This window comes from Notothenia rossii (genome assembly GCF_949606895.1).
Source record: "Notothenia rossii genome assembly, chromosome: 10".
In the NCBI taxonomy this organism is placed as follows: Eukaryota; Metazoa; Chordata; class Actinopteri; order Perciformes; family Nototheniidae; genus Notothenia; species Notothenia rossii.
The window spans coordinates 33460931-33488618 of record NC_136908.1 but is presented as its reverse complement, the minus strand read 5'-3'; the positions used below and the strand labels follow the sequence as shown (position 1 = coordinate 33488618).

The window sequence follows — 27688 nt, the reverse complement described above, 5'->3', positions numbered from 1 at the left end:
AGAGATCGAGGCTGCTACTTTTAACCACACACACCTCTACACACATCGAACTACCAGAGTATGCCCCCTCGTTTTATGAAGGAGATGTCCTGTCACCAGGGGCGCATGATGTGTGTTGGTGTGTGTGTGTTTGTGCTCAGCTCTGTTCTGTGTGTGCGTGTTCGGTGTATATGTGTGTGTCCGACACCACCGGCATTTGTTTTCCAATTACCACGAACAGTAATTTACACAAATCTGGTTCTCCATAGTTATATGTGTATTCCCAAGTGAAAGAAATTTGTTTAATCTTAATCTCGATGTGCTATAGTCCTGCCAGAGTGCACCAGAACGAACAATACTATTATAAACAAATGCCCACACACACACACACACACACACACACACACACACACACACACACACACACACACACACACACACACACACACACACACACACACACACACACACACACACACACACACACACACACACACACACACACACACACACACACACACACACACACACACACACACACACACACACACACACACACACACGTCAAGGCAGACTGGTGCACACACTCTCCTGTCCTGCCAGGCGACACGCCCGTTCTAAGCCGTGTCCCTCACTCCTCACATCACAAGCTGCATCCCCAAAAAGTATATTATGTTGTTACATCTCAGATGTTATGTTTCAGTTGTGCTCTGTCTATGTTCTGTGATGCAAACTTGTCACCTTTCGGCGAAATTCGCCGTTTTGAATCCAAAATAGGTAGTTTTATCTGCAATAAAAATATTTTTGGGGTATGGGGGGGTCTGGGACCCGGAGTAATCTGCGGCCGTGAGCTGTTATGTGCCATCATGACACGCATGGTGTTCTTTTTTTATATATTATAATGAAGTGCGAGCTGTGTGCTCGAGTCTTCCTGCCTGTCGGCTCTGCTCATGGATGTATAATAAGGCTCTGCTGCTCCGAGATGATGGTCTAGCTTCAGCAGCTACATGGTCCGGAGTCACTGTGGCACAGACTGGACCGCTGGTGAACAGCTGTTAGAACGGGCCGTTCAGGTGTTCAGAGCAGAGCTCCCTGTTGGAGCGGCAGAGCGTGATGTGAACTGAAAAGTTTTTCTGTGGCAATATTATTTAAGGAATCGTTGAGCTAGCTAGCTAGCATACATTGTCACTATCTGCTAACGTTAGCTTTAGCCTTCTATTTCTAATAGTTTTTTTCATAGGCTATAAACAGAGGTGGTATAAGTATATATATATATATATATATATATATATATATATATATATATATATATATATATATATATATATATATATATATATATATATATATATATATATTGTACTTGAGTAAAAGTAGAAGCACTCAGATCTTGTACTTGAGTAAAAGTAGAAGTACTCAGGTCTTGTACTTGATTAAAAGTATAAGCACACAGGTCTTGTACTTGAGTAAAAGTATAAGCACACAGATCTTGTACTTGAGTAAAAGTAGAAGTACTCAGATCTTGTACTTGAGTAAAAGTAATAGTACCAGAGTGTAGGAATACTCTGTTACAGTAAAAGTCCTGCATTCAAAATGTTCCTCAAGTCAAAGTAGAAAAGTATTCTTATCAAAATATAGTGAAAGTAGCGACAGTAAAAGTAGTCATTGTGCAGATTGGTCCATTTCAGAATAATATATATGATATGTTTTATAATGATTGATCATGAAAGTGTTCTCAAAGCTGGTAAAGGTGCAGCTAGTTTGAATGACTTTGTATACTGCAGGGCAGCTTGTGGATTTACTCCAGGTGGAACTAAATTCTGATTTAACACTTGATTATATTTCACATCATTCATCCACATCTGTGAAGTAACTAAAGGTATTAAATACATGTACATGTATATACATATACATGTAGGTGGAGGAAAAGTACACCATTTACCTCTGAACTGTAGTGGAGTAGAAGAACAAAGTAGCAAAACATTGAAATACTTAAATAAAGTACAAGTATCTCAAAATTGTGCCCAAGTATAGTACTTGTTGAGTTTATGAACTTAGTTACTTTACACCATGTGCCTATAAAGATAGAAAGACTAAGCCTTGCACAGAGGCATGAAAATACATTTTCAAAATGCTCAACAGTGCTGCCAAAATTATAAACTGACTGCTACACAATTAAAATAAATGCTTTTATATATTTCTATTAGATGTGACTCTTTTGCGTTTCTGTTATTATTAACACTGCTGCTTTAGTTGTTCTGACTGCTGAAATCCTCTGTTATTCCTCATTTTAAAGCCGATATTCCGTGCGGTGGGGGAGCCGGGGGCTCGGATCCTTGTCACCTTTTTCATACAGATGAGTTTGCATCCCAAAGCCTCAGTCACCTTAATTCATGTAATAAAAACATCTCAGGTCAGTAACACTCAAAGCTAAATGTGCAATACCATGTTCTACTATTTATAATGTTATTGTTGTTTCATCAGAAGATGTACATATTGGAATGATTTCTTAACTTACAATAGGCAATTTTTTACAATGTGTGTTGGAAGGATTTATTACATTACTATGAATTTTGTCATTGTTGAAGGCTTTTAGAGAAGGGTGAACTATAAGCCTGAATTACATAACATTTTATACCTAAAAACATAAAAGCCACAATAAATAAATCACAATTATTGTAGTTATTTTTACCTCCCATATTCCTTTCAACCCACCATCTTTTATGGTGTTGTTACGTCACTAACTGTAAGCTTGTCACATACAGTCTATGGTCACTCAGAGTAGCCTACAGTTCATTTAGCTGCTGGAGAAGAAAGATCAGGGGGGGAGGGGGGAGAGAGCTGCCATTTCATTCACACTGTTTAAAAAACGGTAACAACGGACTATTTTTCTTAGCGGATGCATGTCAATTTAAATAAATACATACAACTGTTTTTTAAATCAATAAAAACATTTTCTAAATCCATAAAAGCATTTAAATTAATATTAGGAGTCATGTCGTTACTTTGTTGAGAATGTGGCCGTGTAATAAGCGGGATCATTTGCAGCGACTTGTTCCTTATGGGGAAAATAATACCCGTCATGCTGATCAGGATCCCTCCGCTATGCTTTGGGATCCTGATCTGCCGACAAGGCTCCATTAAAATATAAATATTTTTAGTGAATTACTGAGTTTAGGCCCGTTAATAACGTTTTAATGAAGTTGAATACAGTATATTCATATGTGTCAGTGATTTCATGTCAATTCGGCAAACATAAACATAAATGATCGTGGTAAAGATGATGATTAAATTAGGATTAAAAATCGAGAGCCGGGCTGCATTTCCTCCCGTTAGTTTTTTTTCGACTAAACAACATTATTTTGTTAAATAACAACATGGTGATGTTTTGTAAATGATTACATGTCTCTTATTTATCACAGAGTATGATATCCGTGACATATGGATCTTAACAAAGTTCCGCTGTACATCCAGCGTACTGTATCTGACTTTATTTCACATGAGCTCCAGTGTGGAACCCCACTGCACCCCCTGGTGGATCAATGATCCATTGCAGCTGGCTTCATTATAATTACATTTATCTATCACGGGGGCGGTCTCAAGTCAAGCTGGAGGTTTTCCCTTGAGCGAGGGCAGATCACGTACCAATCACGGCCCTCGCGTTTCAAACTGTCTGAAATGAATCGCTACATCTGTATAGACAGGCTTAGGTGGACTTTTTGACTTCTCTCTCTTAGTGTTTAAACCTAAAACAAAATCATGAACATGGCTTGAAGAAATAAAAAAGTTGTCTTGTAGAGCCATGAGGCTAATCAGACGGGCCAAGTCCAAAGATCCGCACTTGACAGATGCGGGAGAGAGGATCAGGGGGAGGGGGCTCAACATCGTGCTCAGCGGACTGCAAGAGGAGCATGTTCCCCGTCCTGGTGAAACCGGGGTTGGGAGAGAAAGACAGGATATTTCGGTCCCGTGGGGACTTGTGCTGCTCCAAATTGAAAGGGATAGGACAGCCAAAAGTAACTATTTGTCTCATTCTCGTTTTTTGGCATTGACTACCTCTTGTGCATACTGACATTTTATAATTTTTACTTAGCTTTTTAGACCCGTTTTTTTATTTGGTCTGCTGTGCTTTTAAAAGTTTTTAGGCTGTTTTGCGTCATTTTGTGCCGGTGGCTCGCTGTGACTGAGTTACTTGCTCTCTGCCAGAGCTGTCGCTCTTTCGGACTCTGGATTGCTGTCTCTCCTGCCGTGCTGTCGGGGGCTGATCGACCTGAGCTGCTGATCGAACTGAGTTGCTTATCGACCTGAGCTGCTGATCTGGAATTAGGTGTGTTGCAGCACAATGTTGCAAAAGTTACCCTCGTGTTAGCTTTTTTCCTGGGATTAATTGTCAGCCTGCATGTCGGCAAAGCTGGCGGATTGCCTCCCAGCGATGTCTCTGCTCACTTCGGAAATTCGGGTTGGTGGAACCTCTGGAGCACTGAAGCTGATGTTTTATGGCACAAAATGCGCTCTCCCGTATGCCCTTTTGACTCTGGACTCACAAATATCGAAGGATCGGAGCGTCCCCGCCCCCCTGAGGAATGAAGCGTCCAGAGCCCATGTGAAAAAATCCTCTTCGAGGCTGTTAATATTGTTACTATTACTCTCTGGTAACGTTAACATTAACCCCGGTCCCGAGTGTTTCTCTGCTTCCTTGCAGCACTTGCCAACTCCGAATGAGTTTAGCTGTAGGCAAGGATTGGGTTTTCTGCATGTTAATGCTAGAAGCCTAGTTCCCAAATTAGATGTTTTCAAGACCTGGTTTTTAGTTACAAAACCTGATATTGTTGGAGTTTCTGAAACCTGGTTAAAACCGTCTTTCACTGACACTGTTATTCACATTGATGGATATAATGTATTCAGAACGGATCGTAAGGGCCGAGCTGGTGGTGTTGCAATATACACTGCTGAGAAACTACAGTGCTCAGTCCTTTATTCGATTTCAATTCCAAGGCAATTTGAGTTGCTAGCAGTCCAAATAATTATAGCAAATGCTCCTCTCACTGTTATTGGCTGTAATAGGCCTCCATCGGCCAACATGGATGCAACTACTAGCCTTACTGAATTGTTGTCTACGTTTTTTTCTGAAATCATATTATTGGGTGATTTAAATTGGGACTGGATGAGTGATAAATCTTCACAGTTTAGGCAGGTTTGTGATTCTTTGAACTTAACTCAGTTTATTGATAGTTCCACTAGAATAAACCCTGCCAAACCCAATAACGATACACTTATAGATATCATTCTAACAAATGCAGCTCATGTGTCTGTTGGTGTTTTTCCTAATGATATCAGTGACCATTGCACTATTGCTTGCGTTAGGAGCACTAAGTTACCCAAAGCCAAGGGCCTTATTGTGCTCAGGCGCTGCTTCAAACACTTCTCTGAGCAGGCTTTCCTACACGATCTGGCGGAGGTTAAATGGCACTTCATAGCATTAATTCCATCTGTCGATGTTGCGGTTCAATTCTTTATTGATCACTTTTTATCGATTATTAAAGTTTCCAACACGATCTGGCGGAGGTTAAATGGCACTTCATAGCATTAATTCCATCTGTCGATGTTGCGGTTCAATTCTTTATTGATCACTTTTTATCGATTATTAATAGACATGCCCCCCTTAGAAAATTCAGAGTTAAGAATAGGAACACTCCATGGTTTACTACAGAACTATCTGATCTCATTCATGATCTCAATAAGCAATGGTCTTTAGCTAGTGATGACTGGCTTCTTTTTCGTGTCCTCAGAAATAAATGTTCAGCCCTTATTAAAAAAGATAAAGCTGATTACTATCTGAGCTTAACCACTGATTGTTTTAATGACCATTCTAAGTTCTGGAAAACAATTAAATCACTTCAGAACAAGAAGGTTTCTAGTTTCCCACAAAAACTGAAGGTCAGTGATTATTTAATTCCAGATTCAGATGGTATGTCTAATGCTTTCAGTGCTCACTTCAAAAAGGCTGGTCACATTTTTGATGAGCAAAGTCATGACTCTCTGCCTGGTCGTACTCTTAGCCATAGTCAAGAGATGATCTCCCCTGTTTTTGATTTTGCTTATTTCTCGGTCTCTGAATTCTTACACGGTTTGCATTCAATTGACCCTGATGGCCTCGACCCGTTCTTTTAAAGAATTGCAGCTCAGATTATAGCACAACCAGTTACTGATATTTTTAATCTCTCCCTGTCCAGTCACACACTGCCAGCTGTGTGGAAGCAAGCTGTTATAAAAGATTCTTGAGTCCCTAGTTTCTGCTCAGCTAAAACTTTTTTTAAATTCACAAAACATCCTTAAAGCCCGCGTCACACTGTCCCGAAATTGACACCCGATGGACACACGATAAAGGAAATGTTCAAATTCGGCTTTGATCGTAACAGCCATTCGTGAGGGCATCTTAAGCCATCGTATGACCACCGGGTGGAGTTTCTCAGGCTCCGGCAGCAACTTTGTGAGCGGCAACTTTGTAAGGCACTCGTGAGGGCATCTTGTCAAATCGTGTCATCTTCGCGTTATCATCGGTGCCATCGGGCATTCGTCCTCACTCTGATCGTGGTGAATGCCAGATGGCACCAATGATAACAAGATGCCCTTCACGATGGCCTTACGAAGGGCAAAATTGACAAACAAATTCAACACGAAAATGAACCTTCACAAGGTCCTTCGGCAATTTTTTGGCATGCCAAAGATTTTGCCACCGCTCACGAAGTTGCTGCCGGAGCCTGAAAAACTCCACCAGCGGTCATACGATGTCTTAAGATGCCCTCACGAATGGCCCGATGTTGCTACGATCAGAGCCAAATTTGAACATTTCCTTTATCGTGTGTCGATTTGGTTGTTTTATTGCACAACAAAATCATGTAAACATATTATGTAAATAACCCAATTTGTGTTCTGTGAAACTGAAAAGGATATAATATTGTTACGATTATTGTGTTATGTCACATTTGTTATGTCTTGTTTTGGGTGTTTTGCTGTTCTCCCTGTCATGTTTTCCTCTTGGTATATTGTCTGGTCCTTTTCCCTGTGTTTTTCCTCCTGTCGTTAGTTTCCTTGGTGTGTCTAGTTGTCTGATTGTGTTCACCTGTGGCCCTTGTGTTTCTCCTCCCCTGCCCGGCTGTTTCTCGTCTTGTAATTACCCCTCCCTGTATTTAGTTTTGTCTCTTCCTTTGTTCAGTGTTGGTTTGTCTTTTGTTTGTGACTGAGTTCACCGGTGATTGTTCTGTTTTGTGAAAGTTATTATTTTATCCTTGAAATAAAGGCAATATCAGTGTAATCTGCATTTGGGTCCTGCTTGCTTCATTCACCGTAGCAAATATATTATTTTGAAGGCGAGTTGACAGGATGTTGTTGTTGCTATGGAAACAACATTACGGAGAAAACTTGATATCTTCTACATATAACGACGGATAAAGTAAAGAACAAAGTCTGAAAATATCAGTACAGTATCATAGTACTTTAACATAATTGTTTTTGTTACTTTCGTTGCAGTTGTATGTCTTAAATGTAATGTAAATGTTGCCTTTGTGTGTGGTTCGGGGCCATCTTCGTGCAAAATTCACAATTCCATATTCGTGTGTCCATCGGGTATCAATTTCGGGACAGTGTGACACAGGCTTAACCCTATGCAATCTGGATTCAGATCAAAGCACAGTACTGTGACTGCCAGTCTGAAAGTCTTAGACGATATTAAGGCTGCTTTGGATAAAAACCAGTTTGTGTTGCATTGTTTTAAGCATTTCACACTGTAGATCACCACATTCTGTCTAATGTTATGTTGGTGTCTCATTTAGGTCATAACGCCATTTGCTGTTTTCAGAGTTATCTAACCTACCGTACTCAATGCTTCAGGTTGGGTAGTACTGTCTTTGACCTTGTCGCCTTGGAGAAGGGAGTTCCACAGGGCTCTATGTTGGGGCCCTGGCTCTTTTAATTATATGTAAACAATATTTGTAATCAGATGCAATTTTCTACCTATCATATGAATGCTGATGACACTATTGTATACTCATGTGCTACTTCTCTGGATATGGCCGTTTCCAATTTAAAATCAGATTTTATCACGCTATAGCAGGGGTCGGCAATCTTTTTGATATGAAGTGCCATTAAAAAAAATAATTGTTATCAGCGTGCCAACGATCGAGAGGGGGGGGGTTGAGGAGCTTGACGCTCGTCAACTATCAGCAGGAGGGCGGGGGAGCCTCGCTGCGGGGAAGCACTGTGTGTGGACCTGTCAGCGCAACTCACATGATGCCGAATTTAAAAAACACATTTAAATAATTGGTTTAAACGGCATAATAATAAGGACGATCGTCCGTTCTGTGATTCTCCAGAGCACACATGCTATGATATTAGGGTCATGCAGAGTGAGATGAGATCGCTGTCCCTTTAAGAGAGAGAGAGAGAGAGGGGTGTGGCTTGTGCATGTGTGTTTGTGGATGGTAGAGCGACAGTGAGAGAACCTATGGAGAGAACGTGTGTATGTTTCTGGAAGTGAAACGAGGAAGCAGAAAAACAGAGGTCTGTGATGTATTTTGTGAAACAGAAAAACAGCTAAATAAATGCAACGGCCTCCCAAGAAGAGCTCGCCTCTCTCTAAAGTGGGTTATGGAACCTGAAGCTTGTTGCTTCTGCCCTCCTCGACTACGGTCTGGGAGCCGACAGGAAAGTTCAACACACAGATGGCCAGTCCGCCCCTTTGTAGCATATTTTGTCGATGAGAGATGAGCAGATCACCACTGGGGTTTCAACTAAATACACAGCCACGCAAAAACTGCGGCATTTGTACAGCTCCTTATGGGTACTGCAATTTGTGAAGTGCTTTCCTCCGTGGTGAAACGATCAGCACTGCACCACGGAGGAAAGCGGCAGAATGTCACCTGGAGATAAAGAGAGCGGGGCTGCGTTGCGTGCATGGCTTCCTTCTGCAGGTAACGGGGAGACGCGCTCTGGCGGCGGTCTCGTTCAGGATCCGAAAATACAATTTAAATATTTTGCACACTTATTCCACGTATTCCTAGTGTGCCACTGGTTACGGTGCCGCGTGCCAATGCTGGCACGCGTGCCAGGAGTTGCCGACCCCTGCGCTATATTATGCGCTTATTGATTCAAAACTGTTGATGAACAGTAAGAAGACCAAAGCAATGCTCTTTGCTCCCAAGTCAGCGTCCTCTTGCCTCTCCATTGACACCCTTGATGGCGTCTCCATTGAGTTTGTCGATACATACAAATATCTGGGCTTTTGGTTGGACAGAAATCTAAACTTTAAACACCACATTGAAGTTCTAACCAAGAAATTGAAATTCACTCTCGGCTTCCTTTACAGAGTTAAATGTTGTTTTTCAACTTCTTCCCGTAAAAGGTCTCTGGCTTATTCCTGTCCCAGCTTGACTACGGTGATACACTTTATAGATTTGCCTGTCCCACTGTTTTGGCCAAACTTGACCCACTCTACCATGCTGCACTGCGATATATATCAAATGCACCCTATAGGACTCATCATTGCTAACTGTATAGCTTAAATGGATGGTCCTCACTTAGTTTGCGTAGGATGCAGCATTTTTATTCATGTATAAAACCATTTTAGGTAAACTTCCACTGTATTTGCCAGATTTGCTCCAGTTTGTGACTCTTACAACCTCAGATCCAGTGCCTGGATACGGTTCCAGGTTCCTGCTGTGCGGACTGAGGCTGGAAAAAGGAGTCTTTTTCATTATGGTCCTTGGTCTTGGAATGACCTTCAATCAAGCCTCAAACTGACGGCACTTGTCCCTATAGCCTGTTTTAAATTGAAGTTGTCTGAGGTCCTTACCACCAGCTGCTCTTGCAGTCATAAGTAGTACCTTTCTTACTGTCACAAATGTGCACAATGTAGTGACTGCTTTTTGTTTTTTGTTTACTTAGTTGTGTTCTCTGTATTTGATATGTTTGTGTTATGTGTAAACATGTGTAACGTTGCTGCCTTCTTGGCCAGGTCAGCATTGTAAATGAGATTTTATCTCAATGCTTTTTATCTGGTTGAATAAAGATTAAATAAATTAAAAAAAAATGTAGGTTTGCATTATGTTCCCCTTTATTAAAGTCTGTCTTAAATAGAGACATTTTCCTTTCTTTCTTCTCCGAATGGTCTCATTTTCAAAATGAAAATGTCATTCTATGGTAAATGGACCCCTCGACCCCCCATTACCAGCCCTCAAACAGTTTTGTAACATTCACGAGTCAGCAGTAACACACATTCATAGAGGCCTGTGATGGTGGGCCACTCACCCAGAGGCATGCCGATGCCGTATCCCTTGGTGTCCAGCAGGCCTCCGATCTGGGTCAGGTTGCAGTTCAGGCTGCGGTAGTACTCGTTCATGGTGCTCTCCATCAAGAAGGCGTACTTGGAGTTGATGACGCGGGCGATGCCCTCCTCGGTGCTTTTCACAAACACGCTGGGCTGCTTGGAGTACATGTAGTTCCACATGCGCTGGTACGTCTGGTACCGAGAGTTCTGTAGGAACACAGCAGGGGTTTTATACCTCACAGTTTACACAATGACTGCAAGTGTTTGAGTCCAGTGTTAGTGGACCAAGAGTCATTATATTTTGGTCTTTGTCCAAATGTTTTCTCTTCATTTTTTCAGATTTTTTAAATACAGTCTTAGTCCTTTTTCTAATGTAAGTTTTTAGTTATCCGATTATACTGAACTTTGTAGAAGAAAACAAATCATTTTGTAATGTTAGTCAAACTATTTCACCTAGGATTAGAATAAAGTTTCAAATTTAGTTTTAGACTCTAAAAATGTTATAACAGACAAAATTCAAATGAGATGAGGAAATCTTGCACATTACAATTGTTCTACCTTAAATTACATTAATTTGTGTCAGGACTTTATTCGGAAAAACATCCTCATTGGTAATAATATTTTTTGTATCATATATTGATGAGCAGCTCATTTAAAAATATACAACATCAACATACACAGCCACTAAGGGGACATGGACAAACAGTAGAACACATTTTTCAGGCGCGTATGAGAAAGTGAGCTGTGCACGCAGGGGACCACCAGTTAATGCAGAATATTATGTTTATGTGTGGAAATGAGAAGCCATGAATAAATTGAGTTATATTTCAAACTAGAACTTCAATTTAAGGACATTTTGGCCAGAGGTGAAGAGCTATTACGAGCCGGTGTGCGACGAGAAGTTTTTTTTTAGGGGCTCTGTATAATGAACAGTGTTGGGACTAACGCGTTACACAGTAACGCGTTACTGTAACGCCGTTATTTTTGGCAGTAACTAGTACTCTAACGCGTTATTTTTTAAATTCAGTAACTCAGTTACCGTTACTACATGGTGCGTTACTCCTTTATTTTTTTATATAGTCTCGGCTCCCAGACGTTGGTGAGCGGCGCCAACAGCGAGGCGAACAGAGATGAGAACTGTACTTAAGTACAGTACTTGAGTAAATTTACTTAGATACTTCCTGTGTCACATGCGGAGACGCTTTGTGGGCGTGTTTGTGTTTAGTTAGCCTACTAACAATACTATCATGGCGACGGCGGAGCACAAGTTGAGTTTCTCCGCATGGAGATATGCTCACTATTTTACTTTTCTCGAGCATAAAGAAAATAATGTGTTAGTTAAGTGTAAGTTGTGTCTTGGCGGGTCAAAGATCCTATCTACTGCTCAAAACAGCAATTCCAATCTGTTAAAACATCTGCAAAAACAACATGCTGGGACGAAGCTATTGACCACAGACCCAGAGCCATCCGACGCCACCCCACCTCCACCCAAGCAACAGCGGCTGGATTTCAACCGAGGGACTGCTAGTCAGGTGAAAGTGGATAAAGCCATTGTACGGTATGTTGTTGAACACGTGCAGGCTATTTCTACAGTGGAGTCACCCGCTTTCAGGGAGCTAGTAAGCATGATACCATGTCCGGGCGGCACACGGCATATGGGACGCAAAACGTTTTCCAACTACCTGGAGAAAGAATATATCAAAATGGATAGCGAGCTAAAGAAAACATTTGAGGGGCTGGAATACATCTCGACCACCGCAGACATTTGGTCTGTCCACAACAGAAGCTTCCTCGGGATAACATCTCACTGGATAAACCCCACCACTTTAAAACGCCAGAAAGCTGCGTTGGCCTGTAAAAGGATAAAGGGTAGGCACACGTACGATCTTATTGCTAGTGAGATTGACCACATTCACTCTTTGTATGGAGTGTCAACAAAAGTTACCTCCACGGTTACTGATAACGGCTCTAACTTTGTGAAAGCCTTTGCCATGTATCAACCGGAATTGCTCTCTGACGACGATAAATTGTCACTTTGAAACATATCTTTGTGTTTGTGTTTGTATAGAACACATTGCTTAGCAGAGTTCAGTGATGCAAATGCATGTCAAGTTGATCAACAGATTGTATTATTCTCCAATGCAATAACAGTACTTAAATGAAGGCTATAAGGGCATTAATGGGAGTTTTTTGTTTTTGGGACCCCTTTTTTTAAGTAACTAGAACGTTACTGTTCACAGTAACGCATTACTTTTTGGTATAAGTAATCAGTAAAGTAACTGAGTTACTTTTGAAATGAAGTAACTAGTAATGTAACTAGTTACTGGTGTTCAGTAACTAGCACAACACTGATAATGAATAGAACACACACAACCTGTAATGTTAGCCAAACAATAACAAGTGAACATTCTTTTTTGAAGTAATTCAAATTAATAACAGAAAAAAGAAGAATACAAAGTTGAATGGCTGACTGTATTAAAGCTGACCATCTTTGTCTTGAAACGTGTCTGATTTCAACTCTGTTGATCGCTGTGATTGATGTTATAACCAACTGCATTGTGTTGGGGGGTGGGCTTCAACCAGAACACTTTTATCTTTTTTTTTGCCATTAAAAGCTGAACTCTCAGTAATGAAATCCTTTTTAATGACTTTCTGTGATATTGTTGGACAGTATACCAAGAGTATAACATGCTGGGTCCAACGTGAAGGTCCAACACCTCTACAGTCCCTCCCATACGTGCCAACCCTCCCGATTTTCACGGGAGACTCCAGATTTCATTGCCCTCTCCCGGTTTCCTCCCAGGGTCATATTTCTCCTGCATTTCTCACGATTTGTGACTAAATCAGATTTACTCACGACTTGTGAGTAAATCTGATTTGTGAGTCACGACCTGTTTACACTCGGACTTCAATACATCTACACCATTGCTTGGTTTCCATGGTAGCGCCTCTCTGAGAGTCTGATAGGGTGTTCAGCATGGTGAGGAAGATAGTCACGGAAAACAGAACAAGAATGGACAACTCTACCCTATGCTTACTTCTTTCCTGTAAATTAAACTATACAGGACCAGCCCACACATATGCTCCATTAAGGATGGTGCAACAGGCAGCAAGGCACTACACTTACAACTACAATAAGCATGTGTAGTAGGCTTGGGCGGTATGACGGTATTACGGTATACCAGGGTATTTCGAAATACCGTCGGTATGATTTTCAATACTGTGACGTCACAGACTGTGCGCCAAATCACAGATGCGTTTCATTCTATTACACTGACACAGAGTTTTGACAGGGACGACATTGGTTGTAATGCACAGCACGCGCCAGCAGAGGGCAGGGGAGGGCAGTCCGTCTTTCCCGCTCTCAGAGCTCAGCACAGAGCTGAGCTGAGCAAGATGGCGGCAGCATTTGCCGGCCCCGAACTCGGACAACTAGTAAAAAAGAAAAATACCTCTGCGCCTGTTTGGGACTATTTTGGGTTTACTCGTCGCCAGTGACTTCATCCAGCACAACGAGAGACAGAGGCACTTCTTTGGGAATGTTTAAGACGGGGTGAGTGAGTGTTGACATTTTTTAATCCTATGCAACTGGTTGATGGTCTTGTAGTCGAGGTCGGACGGTTTTAAAAACGAAAGCATTTACGTGCTAAACATTCACGCGAGTAATCCAATGAATCAAATGGAAATAAGGTTTTTAACATATGCACGGAATAATATTGCCAAACTAGTTAGTGAATATAGCAAACTTTATTCAATAAGTCAAGTATTTACTCCCGGAAAATGTTTATGTATGATGATATATTGTTAACTTAGCTCACTATGGAAACAACGTCGGACATCTACAAACGCGTCCTGTATCCGATCTCAAAATGTGCCATTTGCACAATGTATCATGTATGCAGCCCTTGTTTTGCACTTGCGCGCACGTCGCGGCACTTTGCGAGCGTCTACCGGCTCGGGCTGCATTTTACACCGAACATATAATATACCGTTCGAAACATCTATTTGCCGCCGAACGCCACCTCACTCAAGTCGACCCAAGTCATACCGTCAGTGGCGGCTGGTGGAAAATATTTTTGGTGGGGCTGTTGATATAGTGAGTAAAACACTTTTTTTTTAGGAGAAATTACCCCTTAAATTGGGACTGATACCGTCATATACCGTATACCACGGTATGATGTCAGCAAGGTATGACGGTACGAAAAAAATGATACCGCCCATGCCTAATGTGTAGATGTTCTTTTCATCTTTAAAGGTCAGTAGGATCAGGGCCGCCCCTCCCTACACGCAGATCACGCAGACTACGTGGGGCCTCACCTTGCTGAGGGGGCCTCATCTTGCTGAGCGGGCCTCACCTTGCTGAGGGAGCCTCGCCTTGCTGGGGGGGCATTATCTTGCTGAGGGGGCCTCACCTTGCTGAGGGGGCCTCATCTTGCTGAGGGGGCCTCACCTTGCTGAGGGGGCCTTATCTTGCTGGGGGGGCCTTATCTTGCTGAGGGGGCCTCATCTTGCAGACGATCTATGCGCGAACCCTCCACAGTTTCAGTTTCCCCACTGCGAGGCTCCGGCAACCACCACAACCCCCTCCATCTCCCTCCCCTGAAACAATAGAAACATTTCTCCCTTTCTCACCATGAAGAAGGTCATGGTGGAGCCTCCGTGGATGGTTCCGTACTGGATGTTGGTCTGATCAGCCAGATCATCAGGAGACTCGATGGGAACCTCCATCCTCTGGACGGTCAGGAACGCTGCAAGGTTGGCCGTGTAGGATGAGATGATGATGAGGGTGAACGCCCACCTGAGAGGACAGATGAAGAGCAGCTTTAACCCTTGACCTGAGACGCTCTCAGACCCTCACTCACGTTTCACTTCTCTCTCTTTCTTATTGAAGAGTTGCAGATGAAGAGAGGAGGAGAGAGGAGAGGAGGGGAGGAGAGGAGAGGAGAGAGGAGAGGGGAGGAGAGGAGAGTATAGGAGAGAGGAGATGAGTAGAGGAGATGAGAGGGGAGAGGAGGAGAGGGGAGCGGAGGAGAGAGGAGGAGAGGAGAGGGGAGGGGAGGAGAGAGGAGAGGAGGGGAGCGACGGAGAGAGGAGGAGAGGAGAGGAGAGGGGAGGGGAGGAGAGGAGAGGAGAGAGGAGAAGAGAGGAGGGGAGAGGAGAGGAGAGGAGAGGAGAGGAGAGGAGAGGGGAGGGGAGGGGAGCGGAGGAGAGAGGAGGAGAGGAGAGGGGAGGGGAGGAGAGGATTGAGGAGAGTAGAGGAGAGGAGAGGAGGGGAGAGTAGAGGAGAGGAGAGTAGAGGAGAGGAGGGGAGAGTAGAGTAGAGGAGAGGAGAGGAGAGGAGAAGAGAAGAGAAGAGAAGAGAGGAGATGAGAGTAGAGTAGAGTAGAGGAGATGAGAGGAGGGGAGAGTAGAGGAGAGGAGAGGAGAGGAGAGTAGAGGAGAGTAAAGTAGAGTAGAGTAGAGTAGAGTAGGGAGAGGGGAGGAGAGGAGAGGCTGAGTTTTGCGTGCATATGATACGCCACGTTTCGTGCCTGCACCACTTATTTTTGTCCGGTCGGGTCTTAGTAGACCGGAAGCTGTGTGGTTCATAAAAACATATTATTACTCAATACCAAGCCACGATTATTGTTTTTATTTTAAATCGTTGCGGGAGTGTCTGCCTGTGCATCTGCGTGTGCATCTCTCCCAGATGAGCTGAACAGTTTTTTTGCTCGATTTGAGAGCAGCCAGGCTGTGGAGTCACAGAAAGACCAGGAGCCCTGCCCTTTCGTTTTAAACAGGGCAGATGTGTGAAGATCCTTTAAAAGGGTTAACCCACACAAGGCTCCTGGACCTGATGGCATCCCTGGCCGTGTTCTCAGGTTGTGTGCAGTTCAGCTGGCAGAGGTGTTCACAGACATCTTCAACAGGTCCCTGCTGCAGTCTGCAGTCCCCAAATGCTTCAAACACACCACCATCGTTCCTGTCCCCAAAAAAACAATAATCACCAGCCTCAACGACTACCGCCAAGTAGCACTCACCTCCATCATCATGAAGTGCTTTGAGCGGTTAGTCAAAACACTCATCACCTCCTCCCTCCCTGACTCTCTGGACCCCCTGCAGTTTGCCTACAGAGCAAACAGGTCCACAGACGATGCCATAGCCCTCACCATCCACACTGCCCTCTCACACCTGGACCAGAGGAACACATATGTGAGAATGCTGTTCATTGACTACAGTTCAGCATTCAACACCATTGTGCCCTCCAAGCTGGCCATCAAGCTCAGAGACCCCGGGCTCAACAGCGCCCTCTGTGACTGGATCCTGAACTTCCTGACGGGCAGACCCCAGGCAGTGCGGGTGGGAAACATCACATCCTCCACCCTGATCCTCCACACCGGAGCCCGTCAAGGCTGCGTGCTCAGCCCTCTCCTCACAGCTCAAACACCATCGTGAGGTTTGCTGACGACACGACCGTCATCGGCCTGACCACAGACGGCGACGAGACGGCGTACAGAGAGGAGGTCGGAAACTTGACATCTTGGTGCCAGGATAACAACCTCCATCTCAACGTCGGCAAAACCAAGGAGCTGATTGTGGATTACAGGAAGCAGCAGGGAGAGGGACACGCCCCCATCGCCATCAATGGGACTATGGTGGAGAGAGTCAGCAGCTTCGGGTTCCTCAGTGTCCACATCACTGAGGACCTGACATGGACTCGTCATCACTGAGGACCTGACATGGACTCATCACTGAGGACCTGACATGGACTCATCACTGAGGACCTGACAAGGACTCTTCATCACTGAGGAACTGAAATGGACTCTTCACTGAGGACCTGACATGGACTCGTCATCACTGAGGACCTGACATGGACTCATCACTGAGGACCTGACATGGACTCATCACTGAGGACCTGACATGGACTCATCACTGAGGACCTGACATGGACTCTTCACTGAGGACCTGACATGGACTCTTCACTGAGGACCTTACATGGACTCATCACTGAGGACCTGATATGGACTCATCACTGAGGACCTGACATAGACTCTTCACTGAGGACCTGACATGGACTCTTCACTGAGGACCTGACATGGACTCATCACTGAGGACCTGACATGGACTCATCACTGAGGACCTGACATGGACTCATCTCTGAGGACCTGACATGGACTCTTCACTGAGGACCTGACATGGACTCATCACTGAGGACCTGACATGGACTCATCACTGAGGACCTGACATGGACTCATCTCTGAGGACCTGACATGGACTCTTTACTGAGGACCTGACATGGACTCTTCACTGAGGACCTGACATGAACTCATCACTGAGGACCTGATATGGACTCTTCACACAAACACCATCACCAAGAAAGCTCAACAGCTGCTCTCTAGAGAGGATCCTGACCTTCAGTTGCACCATAGAGAGGATCCTGACCTTCTACAGGTTCACCATAGAGAGGATCCTGACCTTCAGGTTCACCCTAGAGAGGATTCTGACCTTCTACAGGTGCACCATAGAGAGCATCCTGACCTTCAGGTGCTCCATAGAGAGGATCCTGACCTTCTACAGGTTCACCATAGAGAGGATCCTGACCTTCAGGTTCACCCTAGAGAGGATTCTGACCTTCTACAGGTGCACCATAGAGAGGATCTTGACCTTCAGGTGCACCATATAGAGCATCCTGACCTTCAGGTGCTCCATAGAGAGGATCCTGACCTTCTACAGGTTCACCATAGAGAGGATCCTGACCTTCAGGTTCACCCTAGAGAGGATTCTGACCTTCTTCAGGTGCTCCATAGAGAGGATCCTGACCTTCAGGTGCACCATAGAGAGGATCCTGACCTTCAGGTGCTCCATAGAGAGGATCCTGACCTTCAGGTGCACCATAGAGAGCATCCTGACCTTCTACAGGTGCACCATAGAGAGGATCCTGACCTTCTACAGGTACATCTCTACATAGAGAGGATCCTGACTGGCTGCATCACGGCCTGGTACGGCAGCTGCACCGCCCTCAATCGTAAGGCTTTACAAAGGGTGGTGAAAACTGCACAGCACATCACCAGGACGGAGCTGCCATCCATGGAGGATCTTTACTCCCAGCGGCTCAGGAAGAAAGCCCTCAGGATTATCAAAGACCCCCATCACCCCAGCCACAAACTGTTCTGTCTGCTGCCGTCTGGCAGGCGGTACCGCAGCATCCGGACTAAAACCACCAGACTCAGGGACAGTTTCATCCCATAGGCCATAACAATGTTACAACATACATTGTAGGAGCCGCATTTAAGTTAATTTTGTTCTGATTTATTTGGAACCTTTATTAATGCATTTTTCTGTTTCAGTGAGAGGTGTGCTTTGCTCAGGTGTAGGGGGCGGGGCTAAGGCTTTAAGTTGGAGGTGTGGTGTGTTACCGGAGAGCAGCAGGCAGCAGAATTACCGTCATTGACACGCAGACGCAATCTTATGTTTAGTAAAAGACGGATTATTAGGATCTGCTGTTTAAGTTTACGTTACATATTGTTTTCCTATTTTGTTTTACGTTTGCTGGAAATAAACGTTGAAAAGCAACCGAAACGTCCAGTGGATTTTGTACTGCGAGTCTGACACTGCTTCCCAGTTCCAAGCTCTACATGTGGCCAAGAACAATAACTTTTGAGGTGAAGGTTACAAGACAAACTTTTGGGGATTTTGGCCACAACATACATAACATTAATCTGTCTGTAACTTACATTTATCGGTGTTCCAATTGCTGTATAGACTATTCTGCACAGTTTCTATCATCAGGGTATATGCAGGAATCCTGAGGTCAAATGTAATACCTTTTAAGTCCTTTTTTAAGACCCTTTCCATACATTTTAAGACCTCATCGCAACTTTGAGTTCTAACCGGTTACATTGGCTACACACTTTACCTCACATTTACTATATTGATTGTAAGATAGCACAACTAAACAGAGTGCAGACAGACTACTGAAGCCTCCTCTCCACATGAACTTCAACCTCTCTGTAAAGGTCAGGTTTAAGGCAGTATGCTGCTTTGTTGCTTCTGTACTCTGTGCTCTTTCATTCCAGTAAAACTCCTCAGAAACCATTAGAAACCAGTATTTGACCAATAAACAAAACAATTGACAACACTTTGAACTATGAAATATATTAAACTTTGGTGAGCTTTGGTAATTCCATATAGGAGCTCCCTCAACAGAGGTCCGATCAGCGGGCCGTTTCCACGCAGCGAGGCTCCCCCCCCCCCACTTTGATCATAAGCAAGTACCGGTCAAGGCTGCAGCCAGAGGATGATCTGCGTTTATTCCTGTCTACATTGGATCCCCGCATCATCCGCCTGTGCGCATCAAAGACGGAAACTCATTGTTCCCACTAAAGTAGGGGTGTAATAAGGAGGCAAAGTTGACGTTCATTGTGTTGCCGGGAGCATATAAGGATTTATACACGATGTCAAAAATGTTAAACATGTTTAAAAAAATGTTTAAAACATAAAGATACAAATATTTGAAAAAGTGATTGTTTAATGTTTTAAGGAGGTGACGCTACTCAGCCAATCAAATCGGTGCAGTCAGTGAGTCAGCACGATAGATTCAAACACACACACAGAGACCAGACCAGAGGAGAGAAACAGCAGTGAGTCATTTCAAAAGGCATGCTCAAAAGAGAGAAAGGTAGACAGCGAAAACAGAGCATTTAAGGACATTTTCTCTTACTGAACCTCTTTGAAATGCAATTGAATACCCCTGCATTATAGCAACAACAACAACAACAACGATAATAATAGCAATAATAATTTAGAGGGGTGGCGCGGCTGTCCTTATGTTCTCTGAGGGGAGGCTCACCTTCCCACACTTTGAAAACCCCTGATTTAAAGCACTCCGTTCTAAAAGTATGAGCCTAAAATCTCTTACAGTCCCGATCAAAGTGAAAAGATTATAGAGTTTTTGAACAATTGACAAAACTTTGAACTTTGAAATATATTAAACTTTGGTGAGCTTTGGTAATTCCATATAGGAACTCCCTCACAAATACCCAGGGTTTAAATTGGCCTGGGGCTGTCCGGGGCTAAGCCCTGGCACATAGGACGATGCTCTGACGTCATCACCCTCACACATTTGTCATATGTTTACAAAAAACAATATATATGTTAAGACTTTTCTCGTTCTTAATATACACTATATTAGGGTCGATATGTGTTGACTTTACTTTAAAATAGCAGATCTCTGTGACCGGATATAGTTTGGCTTAGACCCCGGCCCCACGAGGACGCATACGGTAAAACGCATACCAAACGCAAAAAAGTATTCCGTTCACACGCATTCGATTCATTAATGTGTCCGTTCACACTAGACCGCTGGAAATGCTGGAAACGCTGTAGTACATATGCCAGGCCTGTAAGTGGCGCTGCTGCCGCCACAAAATACACCAAAAGCAGCGAAGACCCCGGAGCATGGTTGCCATGGTTGCCCTTCTGTTTATTCTCCGCGGTGGACGGCGTGTTCTCCTGCTGTATCTCTCAGGTAGTCCACCAGCAGATGAAAAACACCCACCTCTCCGCCTCCTCCAAGGGACAAGGGAACCGTGCGGCAGAGTTTCCGTTAAAAAAATGTTTCCACCGGTCAACATGTCTGTTAAAGTTTAAATCTTCCGTACAAAATTAGAAAAGTGCCGATCAGAGGTCTTCTTTGTTATTTATTGAGCTTTAAAACAAATTGATAACGACTCTGTTCTCTGTATAATAATATTTAATAAACGGTGCCTGCCTCTCTTTTCCTCCCCCTCTTCTGACAGCCCAGCAGCAGCAGGAGACGTGGGGAGAGGGAGAAGGGCTATTTCATCGTTATCAGAAAATGATCATATAGGGCTTAGACACGGAGCCGTTGGACCCCCAGAGCGTTGCGTATGCCAGTCTACCCACCTTGGACCCCCCCACAGAGCGGAGCAAGGCAACGAAACTTAAAATAAGAAGCAGCATTTTACGGCGCGCTATGCATGGGGCCGCCTTGAGGGGGTTTCCCGACATGTCGATTCAGTAAATTAAAGGGTGTTTCATGTTGTCGTTGCTGTGGGACTTCTTAATACCTTGGAAAATGCCGTTTAATAATTTTTAATACTTTTTAATAGCCTTACTTTTCGCTAAATTGATTTATCAACTTTTAATACTTTTTAAGACCCCGCGTACACCCTGATCATATTCTGTTTCTATTATATTCAATTTTATTTTATTGTATTATTTTGTCTCTTTGTTGTGTTGCACTGTTGGGGGAGCCACTGACCTAATATTTGTATATATATATATATAACTTGAAACTAAAGTATATTTTGATGATAATACTTGTGTACCGTTACCTAAGGACAGTGTGAAAGCAGGATTGTTTCTTGTTACTTAGTATTTGTACACTGTAGTCTTGCTACTTTCACTAAAGTAAATCCTTTCAGCGCTTCTTCCACCTCTGGTTGGTGGCCGTCGCTCAGGAAGTACAATTAGAAAGCTCTTTGTAGATGGGTTCATTTGTCATTTGTTGGAGAGGCCCCCTGGTGGCAGAAAATGAACTACTGCAGGTATAATTGTAAACTGTGAACACAGAGAAACTTCCTTTTTTGTTTACATTTTTTGTCACGGAGGGATGATGAGATGAATGCGGGGGTATGATGGGGGGGTAAGATGGGGGGGTAAGATGCAGGGGTACGATGCAGGGGTAGGATGCGGGGGTACGATGAGGGGGTAAGATGCAGGGGTACAATGCAGGGGTACGATGCGGGGGTACGATGGGGGGCTATGATGCAGGGGTACGATGTGGGGGTACAATGTGGGGGTATGATGGTGGGGTACGCACCACACCCCGCTGACGCAGCGAGTGGAGAGGGCTCGGGGCATGATTTCTGACCCCTGCTGCATGAAGCCCCCCACCGGGAACCACAGACTGTTCCCCAGCGTGTACTGGTTCTCCAGAACGTTCTTCCTCTCCCGCAGGCAGGGGTGGGGGTTGTACCACTCATAGGGGCTGAGCCTGAGGGGGGGAACAATGAGTCAGAATAGAGACAGATTAGACTTTACTACAGACACATCCACCATTTGACTTCTATTATTAAGTCGCTTTGGATAAAATCGTCAGCTAAATGCAATGTAATGTAATGTATTCATTCATTTAAAGCAGCGGTTTTCAAAGTGTGAGGCGCGCCTCCCTAGGTGGGCGCTAGAGAGCTTCAGGGGAGGCACAGCATGAGAAAAACATTACGAGAAAAAGACGAGTAAAGTCGTCAGCGGGCCGTTGACGGCCGGCTCGGTTTGCTGACGGCCGGCACCACCCTTTATTTGTTATGTTTTTAAACGGCATCATTTAAGTTGCGCCTAAGGGGACAAAGGTCCGATCAGCGGGCCGTTTCCACGCAGCGAGGCTCCCCCCCCCACTTTGATCATAAGCAAGTACCGGTCAAGGCTGCAGCCAGAGGATGATCTGCGTTTATTCCTGTCTACATTGCATCCCCGCATCATCCGCCTGTGCGCATCAAAGACGGAAACTCATTGTTCCCACTAAAGTAGGGGTGTAATAAGGAGGCAAAGTTGACGTTCATTGTGTTGCCGGGAGCATATAAGGATTTATCCACGATGTCGAAAATGTTAAACATGTTTAAAAAAACGTTTAAAACATAAAGATAAAAATATTTGAAAAAGTGATTGTTTAATGTTTTAAGGAGGTGACGCTACTCAGCCAATCAAATCGGTGCAGTCAGTGAGTCAGCACGATAGATTCAAACACACACACAGAGACCAGACCAGAGGAGAGAAACAGCAGTGAGTCATTTCAAAAGGCATGCTCAAAAGAGAGAAAGGTAGACAGCGAAAACAGAGCATTTAAGGACATTTTCTCTTACTGGACCTCTTTGAAATGCAATTGAATACCCCTGCATTATAGCAACAACAACAACAACGATAATAATAGCAATAATAATTGAGAGGGGTGGCGCGGCTGTCCTTATGTTCTCTGTGGGGAGGCTCACCTTCCCACACTTTGAAAACCCCTGATTTAAAGCACTCCGTTCTAAAAGTATGAGCCTAAAATCTCTTACAGTCCCGATCAAAGTGAAAAGATTATTGAGTTTTATAAAAAGCACTCACTATAAACAGTTCTGTAGCTCTATTAAGGTTATTTAATCAATAGGGCTGAGAAAGTAAAGTATGTCATTGACATAGAAAACAGGTGAGAGAGCAGAGATATGATACATTATTACTTAATACACAAAATAACAGAACCTAGTGTGTTAATGAGAAAATACCGGAGGGTAAAGTCCTTAAATGTTTATGTGAATGACTAAATTACAGAGTCAGAAAGAGTGAGGGAGAGGAATGGCATGACCTTAAAACACAGTTATTACAATGAGAATACATTATACATACAGTATACAATTGCTGCAGCAAAATAAATCAACCACTCATAAGACAACAGTATGTTATGTAGTTTTATTGAATCTGAATAACTGAGATATTGAGGGCCAGCAGATATATTCTGTAGTACGTACAGCACAACTAGCAGTAGCACTTTTAGGGTGGCTAGCATAGCGCTTGCTTTCAGGTTCAAAATTATATGAACGGAAGCTTTAATTTTTTTTTAAATTAATAATAATTTCTCTGTCACTGCGTCTAGTTTTGACTTATTTTTTGTATGCAGAATGTTTAGATTTTAGAAAATAGAAATTCAGCAACATGTTTACATTTTGACAGAAACATTAAAGGACCCATGTCATGCTTTTCCGGTTATTAACCGGCCCCTTGTGTGTTATGTAGCTTTTTCTGCATGTAAAAGGTCCGCAGAGTCACAAACCCTGTAGCGAGTAAAACTCTAACACAGAAAAGACCTGTCTATGCTGCCCCAGAACGTCTCGTTGGAGATTTTTATTTTTTCTCCGGGGCATATCGTCACTACGTCCAAATGGATCAATTGGTCCAAATGCACCAATCCGCGGAGCTCCGTACAAACACACACACTCACTCAGGCTGAGCTACGCGGTGCTCCACTGGCATGGCACGCAGACCCCACGCAGCAACCAGGAAACAACACCAGTAATCCAGCTCACACTGTCCGCCCCTCGAGCCCCAAAGGGCGGAGCAGCAAGCCGCGCAACCTCCCACCAACACGGCACCCAGACCCCACGCAGCATTTCATCTGTTTGTCATTACTGGTGTCATTTTCTGGTTGCTAACAAACGCCATTGTAAAACATAAACACTGATGTTCAGCTGTAACGGTGGTGGACTCATCAGAACAGAGTGGGCGAGCTGACCAATCAGAGCACAGTGGGCTCATAGGGAAGGGGTGGGGGACAGGAGCTCCAACAAGGCGTGTAGGATAGACAGTGAATACACATACTATACAGAGATGCTGTATGAGAAACCAATGTGAGTTTGGAACATTGAACAATGTAAATCTATTCTAGTAGACCTCAACAATGGAATTATGATCAGTAGAATTGGTCATGACATGGGACCTTTAAGACGCACGCATGCACACGCACACGCGCGCACGCGCACACAAACACACACACACACACACACACACACACCTGGCAGCAAGGAAGAGGACGCAGCTGACGGCGAGGTAGGCCAGCAGCATGAAGAGCCAGACGGCCGGAGAGAAGGGGTCCAGGAAGGAGAAGTACCCCGGCTTCCGGCCCTGAAACACACACACACACACACACACACGCACACGCACACGCACACGCACACGCACACACACAATCACTCTGTTAATAATGTGTTAATAAGAACTTAATAAACATTTTTCCAATTTTAATATGAAAAGAAGCATATTTGGCACATTTTGTATCACTCTGATCCTGTGACTCTGTAAATGTGTTCTGGCTCCTCACACGGTTACAGCCTCACACATGCAGCCACCTGGACTTTAAATCATGAAGTTTATGAGAGGAAGTTCTGTGTCCAGGTGGAGGCAGTGAGCAGTGAGGAGGACCATATACCGGGCACAGAGCTGTCACTGTCTGCTTGCTAACACAACCTTCCCTTCCATATCACATCACAGCCATGTGTGTTTGGAAACACATACATTTTCACATTTTGTCAGGACGTAAATCGAAAATTTTAATAAATAAAAAATGTAAATAAAAAACAGTTGCAAGCCTTTCAGTGTTAATGACTGTGGGTCGATGCCTCCCAGCGAGATGCTTACCGTCGACCCATTTCATCACCTTCCCTTAGTGCCTGTGCTCGTCCAAACTGTTGACAATGACGCAAATCGTCTCAGGGAAATGTCATGCAGATCAGTGATAACCTAAACATAACAACACATCTGTATAAATCCCCAAAATAAACTATGACATTTGTTGTAACTCTTTCTAATGATTTTTTTTAAGCCAAATTAAAATGATTATATGAATAAAATGTTTGTAATATTAGTCACGGATGGATTTCAAGGCGTAGTTGTGGGGGAGGGGGTGCAGTTCGGTGGGCTAAGGATTGCATCGCTGCTTTCTACGATGTGGTTCTGATGGTCATTGGTCTGTGACCTGCAGCACTCACTGGGATGAGGACCAGAACCCCTAAATCTGAGGTCATGGTTCTCAGCAGGAAACCGATAGACTGTCCTCTCCGAGTAGGGAATGAGTCCTGACCCCAAGGATTTCAGTATTCAGGAGACTCGGAGCAGAACCACTGCCCCTTCATGTTGAGAGGGGCTCTCTGCTGGAACTGCTGCCGCCCGGCCCGACTCAGATAAGCAGTATAGTAGATGGGTGGATGAAATGTTTGTTTGAATTAAAAAAAACAAAAAAAAACGCAGCTGACGAAGCAACTGCACGACTGGCCCGGGTAGACCACAGATTCCTCCAAGATATGACATGAGAGCGAGTGTTAGTCAACAGGATAATTTTAGATATTCATTCATTTTGTTGAATGATATTGAGCAGCAGTTGCTATGAGCCTTCTGATGCTTCACTCAGTGCAGGATAGGCAGACACCACCTGCATGTTGTAAAACTGTCCGACTAAACGGACAGAGTTCTAAACACATGATTTGTATTCAAATAAAACTTTATACAAATGTACTTGATACTGTTTCAGGAGAAGATCATGGTGTGGGTTGTAAAAAGTATGTTTTGAAAGAAGTCCATGTGATTAGTTTCATATGAGACAAGAGCATGGGCGGTGCCAGAGACTTTCTGTTGGGGGTGCTGTGGGGTAGCTTGCCGCTTCATGACTCCGATTCAAGCTCCGTTCTAGAGCTTTTCAGGTTCAGAACCGGTTCTTCGGTTCTCCGGCTCTTTTCACACCGCCCAGAGTCCGACTGGTGCTGCGTCATTGCGTCATCGTTTGCGCCATGACCTAACCGTTTGCGTGCCTGCTTCATAAAGCCAAACCGCGCGGAAACCCCTCACAGCTCACACCGACAACAACAACAATGGCCGATTTGTGCTACATTCAATACTGTTTTACAATCGTAATCATCAACTTCAACGACGATTCTGATTCCCCCTTGCCCCGCCTCGACGTAAGCGTGACGTATGCTGTGCTTTTGCTCTAGCCGGACAATTTTTTGGTGCTTGAAACGAACCGGATTCAGGAGCTAAGAGGCTGCTCCGCTGCGGTGTGAACAGGAAAACCCGGTGCTTTTCAAGCTCCAGCTCCGAACCGGCCCTGAAACACAGTTGGTGTGAATTGCTCAAACATGTAGGGTTTTCCATTAAGGTAGCTATATGAGCTACAGTGAAATGTTCAACTGCAACACTCCCCACATGCACATACAGTAGGCCAGTGGTTCTCAAATGGGGGTACGCGGACCCCTAGGGGTACGTTGGAGTACTGCAGGGGGTACGTGAGATTTATTTTATGATAATTAAATATTGTTTTTAGGAAAAGTAACGAAGTTTGGGCAGTGTGGGTTTTATATTAATAGACTAGAGTTACACATATTTCAAAACACGAAGTGTAATAACTGCAGTTAGCCTCCCTGTCAGAATGACAAAGATCCTCAGTGAAGCACAAGCCCATGTTTCTCACTATTGTAAGTAACTTAGTAAAAAGATCAGTTCAATGCAACTAATGTCGCCTGAGTGTTATTGCGTGATGTATTGATTTGCCATGAATTTAGTGATGGATTGTAAACATTTGACATGTAGCATTTAAGTGTTTCTCAGTTACAATGTTGTTGTTTTAATAAATCAGACACTGATGGTGCAGCGCTGTAATGTACCTCTTTAGGCTTTTTTCCCCTAACAAATAGTTTTTGCGCTGATCAGGGGGTACTTGGCTGAATTTGTTTTTCAAAGGGGGTACATTATTGAAAAAGGTTTGAGGATCACTGCAGTAGGCTACACCCGCGGCTTTTACAATGAAGGCTCGATAATCAGCTCACGGCATATAGGAAGGATAAAGTGCTATTTTCTATA

General features: G+C 43.9%; 1 protein-coding gene across 1 annotated transcript in view; it reads right to left on the bottom strand.

Moving 5' to 3' along the window:
• Positions 1 to 27688, bottom strand: part of LOC307022751 (glutamate receptor ionotropic, kainate 5-like) — a gene marked incomplete at its 3' end in the record, with an annotated part of 608764 nt that overhangs the window by 54622 nt on the left and 526454 nt on the right. The window contains exons 14-17 of the mRNA XM_079655644.1: positions 24852 to 24961; positions 22128 to 22301; positions 14936 to 15101; positions 10285 to 10510 (exon numbers count right to left, since the gene is read on the bottom strand). Coding sequence (XP_079511770.1) covers positions 10285 to 10510; positions 14936 to 15101; positions 22128 to 22301; positions 24852 to 24961 — 676 coding nt within the window. The remainder of the gene's footprint in view (positions 1 to 10284; positions 10511 to 14935; positions 15102 to 22127; positions 22302 to 24851; positions 24962 to 27688) is intronic.